Below are 17,764 nucleotides of genomic sequence, written 5' to 3' on the forward strand. Positions count from 1 at the left end.
TTATCATTTTGGGACTATGGGTCTGAGAATTTGATTAACAAAATGAAAATTCTATGTAAGATAATGAATAAACATTCAATTTTGCACAAAATTTCCAGCCATCAATGACCTCTGGATAGAATTAAGAACACCTTTAACAAAATTAGATAATGTGAATACTTCCTCTCAACACTGTGAAAATGAAGGGCATTACTTGAAACAACTTTTAAAATAATCATGGGGTTATCTGAGGAAGAACATTGGATTATTCAACCATGCAACAGGGAAAAACTCCAGTTCCCATAATTTCCTTTTAGGATTTCATAACTTATTTCAGTTATATCATTCCTATTAGGATTCAATGTTTTCAGTTTTGGCATGTGTTATAGTGACTATATTACCAAAACTTTTCTTTAAAAGTACCAAAGAGAATATTAGAATTTTGTAAATCACAATGTACCAACTTACAAATATGCTTTAAAATGTTGACTTTTTAGGGACGCCTGGGTGGCTCAACCATCTGACTTCGGCTCAGGTCATGATCTCTTGGTTTGTGAGTTTGAGCCCCGCGTCAAGGCTCAGTGTTGACAGCTCAGAGCCTGGAGCCTGATTCAGATTCTGTGTCTCCCTCTCTCTCTGCCCCTCCCCTGCTCACAGTCTGTCTCTCTCTGTCTCTCAATAATAAATAAACATTAAAAAAAGTTAAAAAAAAATAAAATGTTGAGTTTTCAACCAATATATATGATAAATCAAGTAACTCCTTTCGAAAATTTTTTCATTTATTTTGACAGACAACATGCAGGTGCCTGTACATGCATGCCTGGAGTAGGGGCAACATGAGAGAGAGAGAGGGAGAGAGAGAGAGAGAGAGAGAATCCCTAGCAGGGTACAGAGCCCAGATCCCGAGGTGGGGCTCAATCCCATGAACCATGAGATCATGACCTGAGCTGAAATTAAGAGTTGAATGTTCAACTGACTGAGCTACCCAGGCACCCTGGTGTAAATTACATAGTACCAACTTACAAATATGAGTAAATGTTTTAAACATTTTTTTAAAGTTGTTTTTTTTTTAACGTTTTACTTATTTTTGAGAGAGAGAGAGCACATGCACAAGCGGGGCAAGGGCAGACAGAGGGGAAACAGGATTCCAAGCAGGCTCTGTGCTGACAGCAGAAAGCCCAATGCAGGCCTGAACCCACAAACTGTGAGATCATGTCCTGAGCTGAAGTCGGCTGAGCCACCCTGGCCTCCACAAATATGAGTAAGTGTTTTAAAATGTTAAGGTCTTTTGTGTTTTTTTTTAATATAATTTATTGTCAAACTGGCTAACATACAGTGTGTAAAGTGTGCTCTTGGTTTTCAGGGTAGATTCCCGTGGTTTATCGCTTACATATAACACCCAGTGCTCATCCCAAGGAGTGCCCTTCTCAATGCACATCACCCATTTTCTCCTCTCCCCTACACCTCATCAACCCTCAGATTGTTCTCTGTATTTAAGAGTCTCTTATGGTTTGCCTCCCTCCCTCTCTAACTGTAACTATATTTTTTCCCCTTCCCTTCCCCCTTGATCTTCTATTAAGCTTCTCAAGATCCACATGAGTGAAAACATATGATATCTGTCTTTCTCTGACTTACTTCACGTAGCATAACACCTTCTAGTTCCATCCATGTTGCTGCAAATGGGATGATTTCATTCTTTCTCATTGCCAAGTAGTATTCCATTGTATATATAAACCACATCTTCTTTATCCATTTATCAGTTAATGGACATTTAGGCTCTTTCCATAATTTGGCTAGTGTTGAAAGTGCTGCTATAAACAGCCCCTATGAATTAGCACTCCTACAAACTGTATCCTTTGGATAAATTCCTAGTGGTGCTATTGCTTGGTCATAGGGCAGTTCTATTTTTAATTTTTTGAGGAACCTCCACACTGTTTTCCTGAGTGGCTGCACCAGTTTGCATTCCCAACAGTGCAAGAGGGTTCCCTTTTCTCCACAACCTCACCAGCATGTGTTGTTTCCTGAGTTGTTAATTTTAACCACTCTGACCGGTGTGAGGTAGTATCTCAGTGTGGCTTTGATTTGTATTCCCCTAATGATGAGTGATGTTGAACATTTTTTCATGTCTGTTAGCCATCTGGATGTCATCTTTGAAAAGTGCCTATTAATGTCTTCTGCCCATTTCTTCACTGGACTGTTTGTTTTTCAGGTGTTGAGTTTCATAACTTCTTTATAGATTTTGGATACTAGCCCTTTGTCCGATATGTCATTTGCAAATACCTTTTCCCATTCTGTCAGTTGCCTTTTAGTTTTCTGATTGTTTCCACTGCAGTGCAGAAGCTATTTATCTTGATGAGGTCCCAACAGTTCATTTTTGCTTTTAATTCCCTTGCCTTTGGAGATGTATCAAGCAAGAATTGCTGCAGTTGAGGTCAAAGACGTTGTTGCCGGCTTTCTCCTCTACGGTTTTGATGGTTTCCTGTCTCACATTTCGGTCTTTCATCCATTTTGAGATTATTCTTGTGTATGGTGTAAAAAAGTGATCCAGTTCCATTCTTTGCATGTTGCTGTCCAGTTCTCCCAGCACCATTTGTTAAAGAGACTGTCTTTTTTCCATTGAATATTCTTTCCTGCTTTGTCAAAGATTAGTTGGCCATACTTTTGTGGGTCCAATTCTGGAGTCTCTATTCTATTCTACTGGTCTATGTGTCTGTTTTTGTGCCAATATCATACTGTCTTGATGATTACAGCTTTGTAGTAGAGACTAAAGTCTGGGATTGTGATGCCTCCTGCTTTGGTCTTCTTCTTCAAAATTCCTTTGGCTATTCGGGGTCTTTTGTGGTTCCATACAAATTTTAGGATTGCTTGTTCTAGCTTTGAGAAGAATGCTGGTGCGATTTTGGTGGGGATTGCATTGAATGTGTAGATTGCTTTGGGTAGTATTAACGTTTTAATAATATTCATTCTTCCAATCCATGAGCATGGAATGTTTTTCCATTTCTTTGTGTCTTCTTCAATTTCTTTCGTAAGCTTTCTATAGTTTTCAGCATACAGATCTTTTATATATTTGGTTAGGTTTATTCCTAGGTGTTTTATGGTTCTTGGTGCAATTGTAAATGGGATCAATTTCTTGATTTCTCTTTCTGTTGCTTCATTATTGGTGTATAAAAATGCAACTGATTTCTGTACATTGATTTTGTACCCTGCAACTTTGCTGAATTCATGGATCAGTTCTAGCAGCCTTTTTGTGGAGTCTTTCAGGTTTTCCACGTAGAGTATCATGTCGTCTGCAAAAAGTGAAAGTTTGACTTCTTCTTTGCCAACTTTGATGCCTTTTATTTCCTTTTGTTGTATGATTGCTTTCGCTAGGACTTCCAACACTTGGTAAACAGGAGTGGTGAGAGTGGACATCCCTGTCATGTTCCTGATCTTAGGGAGAAGCTCTCAGTTGTTCCCCATTGAGGATTATATTAGCTGTGGGCTTTGCATATATGGCTTTTATAATGTTTAGGTACGTTCCTTCTTTCCCAACTTTCTTGAGGGTTTTTATTAAGAAAGGATGCTGTATTTTGTCAAATGCTTTTTCTGCATCTATTGACAGGATCATATGGTTCTTATCCTTTCTTTTATTAATGTGATGTATCACATTGATTGACTTGCAAATACTGAACCACCCCTACACCCCAAGAATGAATCTCACTTGATCATGGTGAATAATTCTTTTTATATGCTGTTGAATTCGATTTGCTAGTATCTTGTTGAGAATTTCTGCATCCATGTTCATAAGGGATATTGGCCTATAATTCTTTTTTGTGGGGTCTGGTTTGGGAACCAAGGTAATGCTGGCTTCATAGAATGAGTCTGGAAGTTTTCCTTCCATTTCCGTTTTTTGGAACAGCTTGAGAAGTATAGGTATTTATTCTGTTTTAAATATCTGGTAGAATTCCCCTGGGAAGCCATCTGGCCCAGGACTCTTATTTGTTGGGAGATTTTTGATAACTGATCCAATTTCTTCACTAGTTACGGGCCTGTTCAAATTTTCTATTTCTTCCCGTTTGAGTTTTGGTAGTGTGTGGGTGTCTAGGAATTTGTCCATTTCTTCCAGGTTGTCCAGTTTGTTGGCATATAATTTTTCATAGTATTCTCTGATAATTACTTGTATTTCTGAGGGATGGTTGTGATAAATCCATTTTCCTTCATGATCTTATCTATTTGGGTCCTCTCTCTTTTCTTTTTGAGAAGTCTAGTTAGGGGGTTATTAATTTTGTTTCGTTTGTTTGTTTGATTTCCAAAAAAACCAGCTCTTAGTTTCACTGATCTGTTCTACTGTTTTTTTGGATTCTATATTGTTTATTTCTGCTCTAATCTTTATTATTTCTCTTCTTCTGCTGGCCTTGGGGTTTCTTTGTTGTTCTGCTTCTAGTTCCTTCAGGTGTGCTGTTAGATTTTGTATTTGGAATTTTTCTTGTTTCTTGAGATAGGCCTGGATTGCAATGTATTTTCCTCTTAGGACTGCCTTTGCTGCATCCCAAAGGGTTTGAATTGTTGTGTTTTCATTTTCATTTGTTTCCATATATTTTTTAGTGTCACCTTTAATTGCCTGGTTGACCCATTCATTCTTTAGTAGGATGTTCTTTAACCTCCATGCATTTGGAGGCTTTCTAAACTTTTTCCTGTGGTTAATTTCAAGTTTCATAGCATTGTGATCTGAAAATGTGCATGGCCTTTTGTAGCAACGTGGATGGAACTGGAGAGTGTGATGCTAAGTGAAATAAGCCATACAGAGAAAGACAGATACCATATGGTTTCACTCTTATGTGGATCTTGAGAAACTTAACAGAAACCCATGGGGGAGGGGAAGGGGAAAAAAAAAAAAAAAAAGAGGTTAGAGTGGGAGAGAGCCAAAGCATAAGAGACTGTTAAAAACTGAGAACAAACTGAGGGTTGATGGGGGGTGGGAGGGAGGGGAGGGTGGGTGATGGGTATTGAGGAGGGCACCTTTTGGGATGAGTACTGGGTGTTGTATGGAAACCAATTTGACAAATTTCATATATTGAAAAAAAAAATGAAAATGTGCGTGGCATGATCTCAATTCTTTTGTATTTATTGAGGGCTGTTTTGTAACCCAGTATGTCATCTATCTTGGAGAATGTTCCATGTGCACTCTAGAGGAATGTATATTCTGCTGCTTTAGGATGAAAAGTTCTGGATGTATCTGCCAAGTCCATCTGGTCCAGTGTATCATTCATGTTTCTTATTGATATTCTGTCTGGATGATCTGTCCACTGTTGTAAGTGGAGTATTAAGTCCCCTGCAATTACCACACTCTTACCAATAAGATTGCTTATGTTTGTGATTGTTTTATATATTTGGGTGCTTCCAGATTCAGTGCATAAACATTTATAATTGTTAGTTTTCTTGATGATTAGACCCCCAATTATGATATAATGCCATTCTTCATCTCTTGTTACAACCTTTAGTTGAAAATCTAGTGTGTCTGATATAAGTATGGCTACTCCAGCTTTCTTTTGATTTCCAGTAGCATGATAGATGGTTCTCCATCCCCTCACTTTCAATCTGAAGGTGTCCTCAGGTCTAAAATGGGTCTCTTGTAGACAGCAAATAGATGGGTGTTTTCTTTTTAATCCATTCTAATACCCTATGTCTTTTGATTGCAATATTTAGTCCATTTACATTCAGTGTTATTATTGAAAGATATGGATTTAGAGCCATTGTGTTTATCTGTAGGTTTCATGCTTGTAGTGCGGTCTCTGGCCCATTGTGGTCCTTGCAACATTCCACTCACAGAGTCCCTCTTAAGATCTCTTGTAGGGCTGATTTAGTGGTGATGAATTCCTTCAGTTTTTGTCTGGGAAAATCTTTCTCTCTCCTATTCTGAATGACTCGCTTGCTGGATAAAGGGTTCTTGGCTGCATATTTTTCCTATTCAGCACATTGAAAATTTCCTGCCACTCCTTTCTGGCCTGCCAAGTTTCAGTAGATAGGTCTGCTACTACCCTTGTATGTCTACCCTTGTAGGTTAAGGCCCGCATATCCCCAGCTTCTTTCAGAATTCTCTCTTTATCTTTGTATTTTACCAGTTTCATTATATGTTGTGCAGAAGATCAATTCAAGTCATGTCTGAAGGGAGTTCTCTGCACTTCCTGGATTTCAATGTCTGTTTCCTTCCCCAGATTGGGGAAGTTCTCAGCTATGATTTGTTCAAGTACACCTTCTTCCCCTTTCTCTCTTTGTCTCTTCTGGAATTCCTATGATACAGTTATTATTCCATTTCATTGAATCATTTAGTTCTCTGATTCTCCCCTCATGGTCCAGAATTTTTTTATCTCTCTTTTTCTCAGCTTCATCTTTTTTCCATAATTTTATCTTCTATTTCACTTATTCTCCCCTCTGCCTCTTCAATCCTCACTGTCACTGCCTCTAATCACTGGGCTTGAAAAAAGATTAGAAGACAGCAGAGAATCCATTGCTGCAGAGATCAAGGAACTAAAAAATAGTCATGATGAATTAAAAAATGCCGTAAATGAGGTGCAAAATAAACTAATCTTATGACTATTACTCTAAATTCTTGTTTAGTTATATTGTTTATATTTGTTTTGATCAATTCTTTAGCTGTCATTTCTTCCTGGAATTTCTTTTGAGGAGAATTCTTCCGTTTTGTCATTTTGGCTAGTTTTCTGTCCCTTATGTTTTAAAAGCTTGTTATGTGTCCTGCACCCATGAGCACTACTATATTAAAGAGGGGTCATGCATTGCCCAGGGCCTGGCCCTTCAGGAGGTGTATTTTGGAGTGTGTTACTTGCTCTCTGTTGTTGTGACTCTGGTTCTTTATCTCCCTACTCGTAGTGATGTTTTGGACCCTCCACCAGGTGTGCTTTGCTTTTTTTCATTCAAGTAGCCCTGGAAAATAAAACAAACAAAAAAACAGAAAAACAAAAAAAACAAAAAAAAACACCAGCTACAGCAAAACAAAAGGTGGTGGCATTATTGATGGAAGAGGCCTTATACCAAACAAAAAGAGAGATGACAGGGGCAGGGAAAAAGAAAAAACTGACCAGGCAGAGAAACTCTATGGGTTAATCTGGGGGGGGGGGGGGGGGGGGGAAGGGGCGGGGAGGAGGGGGGAAGAGGTATAAAGAGGTATACCTGCCAGGAGGTGCAGGTATAAAGAGAATAGATTAAATATGTCTGCTTAAACAAACCAACAACCAGAATAACCAGACTAGAGGAAGAAATAAGAAAGAGAAAAGGAAGAAAAGAATCTGTATATGTACTAAGAATTGTCTAAGAATTAAATCAGAAAATGCAAAACCGCTGGGTGCCTTGGAACCGGTTGAAGCGCTGGTCTGGAGGAGGGGCTGTCTGGTTCCACAGCATCAATCCTGCTCCAGTAGATACGAAGTTACCAGGTGCAGAGAGGTGTGGTTTGGCGTAGGCGGGTCAAGCCTACACTGTGGGCCCATTGTCCATTCCCTGAAGCCCCCCTTGTTGGTGATGGGGAGAAAAATGGCAACACCCCAGTCTCTCCTCCATGGACTGGGTGTCCCAAACCATTCTGTTCAGGCCATCCTCGCAGTGCCACAGGCGTGAACGAGGCAGTTTGTCCCACTCTGCTGACTCCCGCGCCAACCTGGCGCTTGGTTGGGATTTAAATCCTGACGTTTTAAACAGTCCTGCTCCATGCACCCCAGTTCCGGGGAAGTGCTGCTCTGCACCACCTCAGTGCCACATGCGCGGTTTGTCCCACTCCGCCGACTCTCATGCCTCCCTGGCACTCTGCTGGGATTTAAATCCCGACGTCTTAAAGGCTTCTGCTCTGCATGCCCTAGTTCTGGGGAAGTACTGCTCCATGCCACCGATAAGTGGTCTCTGGCTGATGGGTGCAGGCAATCTTTGTCCTTTGAAACGGTTATATACCTTCTTCCCACAGCAATACAGGGAGGGGGTAGCTTTCTCCCACCATGGACTGTGACTCTGAACTAGTTACCAAGCCAGGGGCTGGCTCCCATCCTCTCCACACGCGCAAACTGGGCAGCCAGCCCCCAGTCCAGAGGAAGTCCTACAGTTAGAGTATGGATCTTTCTCCATCCCAGTCCGTGGTTTTTCTCTTGTCCAGATATAGTCCTATGCTTCCTCAGACTCTCTTTCTCTTCCCTTTGTCTCTCCACAGAAGGGGAACTCTCCCATCCGTGCCTATGTGGCCTGTTTTATCTCTCCCAGTTTGCAGTCATGCAACTATGACCCGCCAGGTTGTCTCCGTGGGTCCCCAGGATGTTTTGTCATTCTGCAGCCCGGACTCTTGGAATTCAAAGTCTTTTGGCCTCAACACTGCTGTGTTTGAGGGATGAGGGAACTTTGAGTCCCCCTACTTCTCCACCAGGTTGGATCTCCTCCTAAAATACTGTGTTTTCAACTAATATATATATTATATTAAATTAAATATGAAATTAAATACTTACTTTTAATTTGTGATACAGTTGTTGCAGCTCCTTTTGAAGAACTTTATTTTCATCCTGAGCTTCATATGCCCTTTTCCTTTCAGCAAGCAACTGTCGCTGGAAACTGTTGGTACTCAGCTCAAGGTTTTTGGATAGTTCCTATGATGTGTATATAAACATATAAAAAAATTATACTCGAAAATAACTGAAGAGTAAAACACTGCACTTAGCACTGAAATAATGTTTCTAGTGGTACCATACAAGACCTACAAATCAGGCTGCGCTTAGTGTTCATGAACATAAAATAACTGGCAAACAGATCTACCAACAATTTAATAAGGTCCTTAACCTGGTAGTCCTTTTTTTGCTTTTTACAACGACTTGTAAATAAATTCTTAAGCATTTGTCTGAAGCATACATGAATAGTCATTTATGTTGGTTGCAAATTCAGCCAAAGATATGATGAGAAACATGGATATTTGGGAATCAGAGTTCAGGCAAATATATACAGCTGCATAATATTACACGGCACTATTCGAGGTGCAGAAATTACCTTGCAAATTATTTCTAGATAAAAATACCAGTCATTTCCATGGTCTTCAAACATTTTCCATAAAGTCTGTGAAAAGATTCAGGTTAAAATATTTTCTTTTAAGTGACATCAACATCATGGTGGTATGAGCCATTCCTTTTCTTCCCCACCTTTCAATTTACAGCTAATCAGATCCACAAAGCAAGTATCCATAACTGAACCAAAAGACTTCCGCACAGCACATCAGGACACCTGAGGGAGCCATCCATCTCTGCGCCTGAAAGTGGCTCAACTATACATCAGAGGAGGCTGTGGAGCCAGGGCCGGTGGTATAGGTGGCAGAGGTGGTGGCAGGCCCATATGACCTTCCGGCAGAGGAGGCAGAAGGTAAAGGTGGTAGGTGGTCATCTGCCTGGCCACATGTGCTGCAGCTGGCGGGACTTACTCTCTGTGAGGAGAGACCATAGTGACTGTGGGGAGGGAAAGGAAAGGGAAGGAGGCAAAGAGAACTGAAGGAATGCTGTTTCCTGCTGGAGGCCCCATGATTCTGACAAGACATCATACATGAACCTCTGGGAAACACCTCCCCCTCCACAACTCAAGGATCCACTACTGGCAATGGGCACAGCCAAAGCATCAGGTGGTAAGCACACACCCCCCGCCACTCTGTCACCACACTTTTTCTTTCCAGTCTGTCAGCTGTTTTTTTTTTTTAATTGTACGTATTTTTTTCATATGCCTTTTATTTCAAAGTCCCTGATTTTATCAGTACTGTTAGATATGTAGATCTTCTCGTCCCTAGGGATGGCTTAAAGTCTTTAAATTTTTTTTTAATGTTTATTTTTGAGAGAGATAGAGACAGAGCATGAGCGGGGGAGGGGCAGAGAAAGAGGGAGACACAGAATCTGAAGCAGGCTCCAGGCTCTGAGGCGTCAGCACAGAGCCCGATGGGGGGCTCAAACTCACGAACTGTGAGATCATGACCTCAGGCAAAGTCAGATGCTCAACCAACTGAGCCACCCAGACACCCATGGATGGCTTAAAGTCTTTAAATAGCTAATGAACAGTTGAGAACTTGAGTACTAACTAGATATTTGAAGATATTATAAAGCTGTTCATTTTTTTTTTTTAATTTTTTTTTCAACGTTTATTTATTTTTGGGACAGAGAGAGACAGAGCATGAACGGGGGAGGGGCAGAGAGAGGGAGACACAGAATCAGAAACAGGCTCCAGGCTCTGAGCCATCAGCCCAGAGCCTGACGCGGGGCTCGAACTCACGGACCGCGAGATCGTGACCTGGTTGAAGTCGGACACTTAACCGACTGCGCCACCCAGGCGCCCCAAAGCTGTTCATTTTTTAGATGTCATTCTTGGTACTGGATGATGGCATTGTTTTAAAGGTCGTTATATTTCAGAAAGATACAAGCTGAAATATTTATGAATAAAACAACCGGATATCTAAAATCTGTTTCCAAAAACTAGAGAGGTAGGGGAGAGTACATATAAAAAAGTATTTCTGTAAGGTGACATTTTTTAGTGAAGTATAGTTGGCACACAATGTTACATTAGTTTCAGGTGTACAACATAGTGATTCCACAACTCTCTACCTTATGATGTGCTCACCGCAACTAGAGCTAACATCTCACTCTACAATGCTATTACAATACCATTGACTATAATCTCTATGCTGTACTTTTTAGTACTTTTTATTCCCGTGACTTATTTATTCCACACTGGAAGGCTGTACCTCCATCTTATCACCACTCTCCCCTCTGGCAATGATCATCAGTTTGATCTCTGTCTTTACAGATCTATTTCTGCCCCCCTTAGTCCCTATTACCTATTTAACCCATCCCCTGCCCAACTCCCCTCCAGCATCCCTCCAGCATCCCTCAAGAGTCTGTTTTATGGTTTGCCTCTCTCTTTCCACCCCTATGTTAATTTGTAAATTTTGCTTTCTGCTACTTCATTATTAGTGTATAGAAACACAACTGACTTCTGCATATTAATTTTGTATCCTGCAACTTCACTGAATTCATTTATTCTAACAGTTATTGGTCAAGTCATGTTTTCTACATATGGTACCATGTCATCTGCAAACAGTGACAAGTTTAACGTGTTTCTTGTCAGTTTGAATGCCTTTCATTGTTTGTCCAATTGCTGTGCCTAGGTCTTCTAGTACTATATTGCATAAAAGCGGCAAGAACAAGACCATCTTGTCTTTTTACTGATCTTAAAGCTCTGTTTCTCTCCACTGAGTATGATTTTAGCTGTAAATTTGTCATATATGGCCTTTATTATATTGAGGTATGTTCCCTCTACACCCACTTTGAGAGTTTTTGTTATGAATGGATGTTGAATTTTATCAAATGCGTTTTTCTGCAGCTGTTGACATGACTATATGATTTTTATCCATCACTTTTGTTTAAAGTGGTGTATCATGTTGATTGAATTGTGAATACAGGATTGCCCTGATATCCTAGAATAAATCCATGATCTTTGATCATGGTGAATAATTTTTTTAAAAATTTTGTTGAATGCAGTTTTCTAATATTTTATTGAGGATTTTTGCATCTAGATTCATGATGGATACTGGCCTGTAGTTTTCTTTTCTTGTAATGTCTTTGTCTTATTTTGATATCAAGGTAATACTGACCTTGTAGAATGTATCTGGAAGCTTTCCTTCCTCTTCTATTTTTTGGAAGTTTGAGAAAAATAGGTATTAACTTTTCTTCAAATGTTTGGTGAGAATTCACCTGTGAATTCATCTGGCCCTGGCTTTTGTATGTTTTTTGTTTTTTTTTTAATTCTTTTTTTCTTTTTTATTTATTTTTGAGAGAGTGAGAGAAACCAAGCGTGAGTGGGGGAGGGGCAGAGAGAGACACAGAATCAGAAGCAGGCTCCAGGCTCTGAGCAGTCAGCACAGAGCCCGACACAGGGCTCGAACTCACAAACCATGATCTCAACCAACCGAGCCACCCAGGTGCCCCAGTATGTTGAGTTTTTAAATTTTGTTATTGGTCATCAGTCTATTCAGATTTTCTATGTCTTCCTGATTCAGTGTTAGAAGATGGTATGTTTCTAGGAATTTATCCATTTCTCCTAGGTTGTCCAATTTGTTGGCATATAATTTTTCATACTAGTCTCTTAAAATCTTTTGTATTTCTGTGGTATCAGTTGTTACTTCTCTTTCATTCCTGGTTTTATTTATTTAGGTCCTCTCCCTTTTTCTTGATGTATCTGGCTACAGCTTTATCAAATTTACTTCTTTTTTTCAAAGAGCCAGGTCTTGGTTCACTGATCTTTTCTATTTTTTAAGTCTCTATTTCATTTATTTTTGCTCCAATCTTTATTACTTTCTTCCTTTTACTGGCTTTGGGCTTAGTTTATTCTTCTTTTCCTAGTTCTTTTAGGTATACTATTTATTTAAGATTTTCCTCGTTTCGTAAGGTAGGCCTTTATCACTATACATTTCCCTCTTATACCTGTTTTTGCTACATCCCAAAGATTTTGGAACATTGTTAAGCTGTCTCTCTATATTTACTTCCTCTTTGATTTCTTTGTTGACCTCTTGGTTGTTTCATAGCATGTTGTTTAGCTTCCATGTTTGTGTTTTTTTCATATTCTTTTGTTGTTATTGATTTCTAGCTTCATACCATTGTGGCTAGAAATGGATGCATGACATGAATTCAACCTACTTAAATTTATTGAGACTAGTTTTGTAGCATAATGTGATCTTTCCTGAATAATGTTTCATGTGTACTTGAATGTGTATTCTGTTTTTGGATGGAATGTTAAGTCCATCTGGTCTAATGTGTCAGCAGGCACTGATTTTCTGCCTAGATGATATATCCATTGATATAAGTGGGGTGTTAAAATCCCCACCTATTATTACTTTACTGTCAATTTCTCCATTTATGTCTATAAGTATATGCTCCAATGATGGGTGCATAGATAATGACAATTGTTGTGTCTTCTTCTTGGATTAACCCCTATATTATTACGTAATGCCCTTCTTTGTCTCTTAATATAGTCTGTCTTAAATTCTATTTTGTCTAAGTATTGGTACCCCAGTTTTTTTATATTCACTTCCATTTGCATGGCATTATCTTTTTCCCTCTCTCCACTTTCAATCTGTCTTTAGATATGAATTGGCTCTCTTGTAGACAGCATATAGAGGGGTCTTGTTTTTTTTTATCCATTCCTCCCAACCCTCCCTCCACCCCCACCACAATGTCTTTTGAGCATTCAAGCCATTTACATTCAAAGTAATCATTAATACATATATACTTATGCCATTTTGTTAACTGTCTTCTGCTTGTTTTTGTAGTTGTTCTGTGTTTCTTTTTTCTTTTGCTCTCTTTCCTTTGGATGGATGACTGACTTTATTAGTGTTTTGTTTCCCTTACTTTTTCTTCATTTTTTTGTATATCTATTATAGGTTTCAGATTTGTGGTTACCATAAGGTTCTTTTTATAACATGCTAAGTATATACCAGTCTTAATTTGATGGTCACTTAGGTTCAAACACATTCTAAAAGAACTTCATTTTTATTCCTCCCTCCATGTTTAATGTTTATGTTGTCATATTTTACATCTTTCTATTTTGTGTGTCCCTTATCTAATTTTATCCCTATCTAATATTTTAGTTAAAATTAATTTTGCTATTTTTGTCTTACAATCTTCATACCAGCTTCATAAGTGATTTGCTCTATTCCCTTTGCTGTGTGTTTGCTTTTACTCATGAAATCTTTTCCTTTTATAATGTTCTTCTAATTATGGCTTTTCTTTTCCACTTAATTTAACATTTCCTGTAAGGGCATTTTAGTGGTAATGAACTCCTTTAACTTTTGTTTGTCTGGAAAACTCTTTCCCTCTCCTTCAATCCTTAATGATAACCTTGCCAGATAACCTTTCAGCACTTTAAAAAAAAAAAAAAAGTTTTATCTATCTATCTATCTATCTATCTATCTATCTATCTAGAGTGTGTGTACAAGCAGGGGAAGGGAAGAGAGAGAATCCCAAGAAGACTCTGCCTTGTCAGTGCACAGCCTGAGGTGGGGCTCATTCTCATGAACCCTGAGATCATGATCTGAGTGGAAATCAAGAGTTGGATGCTTAACCAACTGAGCTACCCTGGCACCCCAGCACTTTGAATGTATCGTGCCACTCCCTTCTGGCCTGTAAAGTTTCTGCTGAAACTTACCTGTGCCCAACCTCGGCTTCAGCCACACTGCCAGGGTGCCCCTGAGGAGGATCTCCTGGCTGGCCCACAGGGAGAGTCCCAAAACACCCCAGTTAGCACCCACTTCAGATTCAGCTATCATGCCAGGCCACCCTCTGTGAGGAGAGCCCTGGGATTCTCACAGCTTGCAGCTACAAAACTTTGGCTATCCTTCCAGGGTGCTCTCTACATGGGGAGACCCAGGACTGACCTGGCTTATACCCACTTCAGCTCTGGCCATCCTAGGGCAGGCCCAGCTCAAGTGTCCTAAGAACCACAGCCCATGCTGATACAGCTTCAGCCAGCTAACCTAACGTACCAGGGACAGACAGTCTACACAGGATGTGACCATATATAAGACCATTCCTTTAAGTTTAAGAGAAGTAGCTATTCTGCCTAATTCACAGAAACAAAGTCAAGGAAATAAAGAGACACAGAAACATACTACAAATGAAAGAACAAGACAAAAACCTCAGATAAAGGACTAAATGAAACAGATAAACCCATTTAGCTAGTAAAGAATTCAAAGTAATGATCATAAAGATGTCCACACTGGACTGAAGAATGGAAGAACGCAGTGAGAACTTCAACAATGAGATAAAAACTATAAATTAGAACCAGAGTTGAGTAATACATAAAGAAATGAAAATTCCTTCTAGTGTAATCAATAGATTAGCAGATACAGAAGACTGGAATAACAATCTGAAAGACAGGGTTACAGAAAGCACCCAAGCTGAAGAACAAAAAGAAAAATGCATTCAAAAAGTTAGTATAGCTTACATGATCTCATGGACAACACCAAGCGGACATTTGCATTATATGGTTCCCAGAAGGAGAACAGTGAAAAGGGCAGAAAATTTACTTGAAAAAACAATAGCTCTAAGTTTTCCTAACCTGGGTAAGGAAATAGACATCCAAATTCAGGAGCACAGATTGTTCCAAACAAGGTAGCCCAAGGGGGTTCACACCAAGACACATAAAAATTAAATGTCAAAGATTAAAGAGAGAATTTTAAAGGCAGCAAGAGAGAAGCAAAAGTTACATACGAGGGAAACCCCATAAGGCTATCAGCTGATTTTTCAACAGAAACATTAAAGGCTATAAGGGAGTGGCTGATATATTCAGAGTGCTAAAAGGAAAAAAATTACAAATAAAAATGCTCCAATGAGCAAGGATATCATTCAGAATAGAAGGAGAGAGTAGTTTTTCAGACAAACAAAAATTAAAGGAGTTTGTCACCACTAAACTGGCCTTAAAGGAAATTTTAAAGGGACTTCTTTAAGTGGAAAAGAAAAATCTATATTCGAGGTAAAATTAAAAATTATGAATAAAAGGGTATAAAATATAACAAATGGAAGAGGGGGTAAAAAAAGATTTCTTTTAGAATTGTTTAAACATAAGGGGCCATCAACTTAATATAGACTGCTATATACTTAATATGTTATAAATGAACCTCATAGTAACACAAACCCAAAACCTGTAATATACACAAAAAAATAAAGCCAAGCATAACACTACAGAAAGATATCAATCACAAGAAAAAAGTGAAGAGAAGATAACAAACAAAACAACCAGAAACAATTAATAAAATGGCAATAAGTACATAACTATTGATGATTACTTTAAATATAAAGGGTCTAAATGCTCCACTCAAATGATATGGGAGAGGGCAAGCAGGAATAAAAAACCAGAATCCATCTATATGCTGTCTAAAAGAGACTCACTTCACTCCTAAAGACACATATGGACTGAAAGTGAAAGCACTGAAAAAAGATATGATACAAAGAGAAGCAAAAGAAAAAGTGGGGTGGCAATACTTCTATCAGACAAAATAGAATTTAAAACAGAGTATAATAAGGCCAAAAGAAGGGCATTACATAAATAATAAAGGGGTCACTCCAACAAAAGGATGTAAACATTGTAAATATCTAAATATATGAAGGAAATATTAAGACATTAAGGGAGAAATTGATAGTAATACAATAATAGTAGGTAATTTTATTACCACACTTACATCAATGGGTATCATCCAGGCAGAAAATCAAAGGATAAATAATGTCTCTGAATGATACAATAGATCAGATGGACATAACAGATAAAACATTCCATACAAAACAACAGAGTACACATTCTTTTCAAGTATAAATGAACACTCTTCAGGACAGTACATGTTAAGCCACAAAACAATTTCTCAATAAATTTAAGAAGACTGAAATCCTATCATGCATCCTCTTCCGACCACAACAGTATGAAACTAAACATTAATCTAAGGAACAGAATGGAAAATGCACAAACACATGAAGGATAAACAAAATGCTACAAAACATCCAATGGGTCGACCAAAAAGTCAAAGAGAAAATAAAAAAATACATGCAGACAAATGAAAATGAAATTTCAATGTTCCAAAATCTTTGGCATGTAACAAAACCAGATGTAAGAGGGAAATTTATAGTGATAATGCCTATCTCAAGAAACAAGAAAAATCTCAAAGAATCAATCTAACCCTATACCTAAGGGAACTAGAAAAAGAACAAATAAAACTCAAAGCCAGGAGAGTAGAGGAAAAGAAATAATAAAGATCAGAATAGAAATAAATGAGATAGAGACTACAGACAAAACAAAACAAAAAATAAACAAACTAAAAAAAACACAGATCCATGAATCAAGAACTAGTTCTTTGAAAACATAAAATGAATTGATAAAAATTTCATCAGAATAAGACAAAAGATCCAAATATTTAAAATCAGAAATGAAAGAAGTAACAACAGACACCACAGAATACAAAGGATTATAATACAACAGTACGAAAAATTATATGCCAGCAAATTGGACCACCTAAAAGAAATGGATAAATTGCTACAAACACACACTCTCCCAAAACTGAATCAGGAACAAACAAAATCTGAACACACAAATTACTAGTAATAAAATTGATCTGGTAATAAAAAAACTCCCAACAAGCAAAAGTCCAGGACCAGATGGATTCACAGGTGAATTATACCAAACATTAAAAAGAGTTAACACCTATCAAACTAATCCAAAAAATAAAAGAGGAAATAAAGCTTCCAAATACATCAACAAATCCTTAGTAATCTTCAACAAAATATCAGGAAACCTAATTTAATAATACATTAATAGGACCATCACCACAAACAAGTGGCGTTTATTACAGTAATGCAAAGATGGTTCAATATTTGCAAATAAACCACATCAAGAAAACCAAGGATAAAAATCATATGATCATCTCAAAATGCAAAAAAAAAAAAAAAAAAAAAAAAAAAAGACAAAATTCAGCATCAATTCATGATTAAAACTATCAACAAAATGGGTTTAGAGGCAACACACCCCAACATAATAAAGGCCATATAAACTCACAGCTAACATCATACTCAATGGTAAAAAACTGAGAAATTCTCCTCTAAGAACATGAACAAAACAAGGATGTTCACTCTCACCACGTTTATTCAACATAGTACTGGAAGTCCTAGCCACAGGAATCAAACATAATGAAATAAAAGGCATCTGGATTGGTAAGAAAAAAGTCACTATTTACAGAGGACATGATGATACT

At 38.2% G+C, this 17,764-nt stretch overlaps 1 protein-coding gene and 1 long non-coding RNA gene across 4 annotated transcripts in view; one reads left to right on the forward strand and one right to left on the reverse strand.

Annotated features, from left to right (window-relative positions):
- LOC147581044 (uncharacterized) overlaps positions 1–10,089 on the forward strand; it is a 112,620-nt gene extending 102,531 nt beyond the window's left edge. The window contains exon 5 of the long non-coding RNA XR_015251340.1: positions 9,155–10,089. This is a non-coding gene — a long non-coding RNA (uncharacterized LOC147581044). The remainder of the gene's footprint in view (positions 1–9,154) is intronic.
- The window catches only part of LCA5 (lebercilin LCA5), a 79,732-nt gene that overhangs the window by 8,066 nt on the left and 53,902 nt on the right, over positions 1–17,764 (reverse strand). For all 3 annotated transcript variants that reach the window (XM_086707288.1, XM_025925827.2, XM_086707287.1), the window contains exon 4: positions 8,460–8,597. In XM_086707288.1, coding sequence (XP_086563414.1) covers positions 8,460–8,597 — 138 coding nt within the window. The remainder of the gene's footprint in view (positions 1–8,459; positions 8,598–17,764) is intronic.

This window comes from Puma concolor, chromosome B2 (genome assembly GCF_028749965.1).
Source record: "Puma concolor isolate L17-30 chromosome B2, mPumCon1.1.hap2, whole genome shotgun sequence".
Classification (NCBI taxonomy): Eukaryota; Metazoa; Chordata; class Mammalia; order Carnivora; family Felidae; genus Puma; species Puma concolor.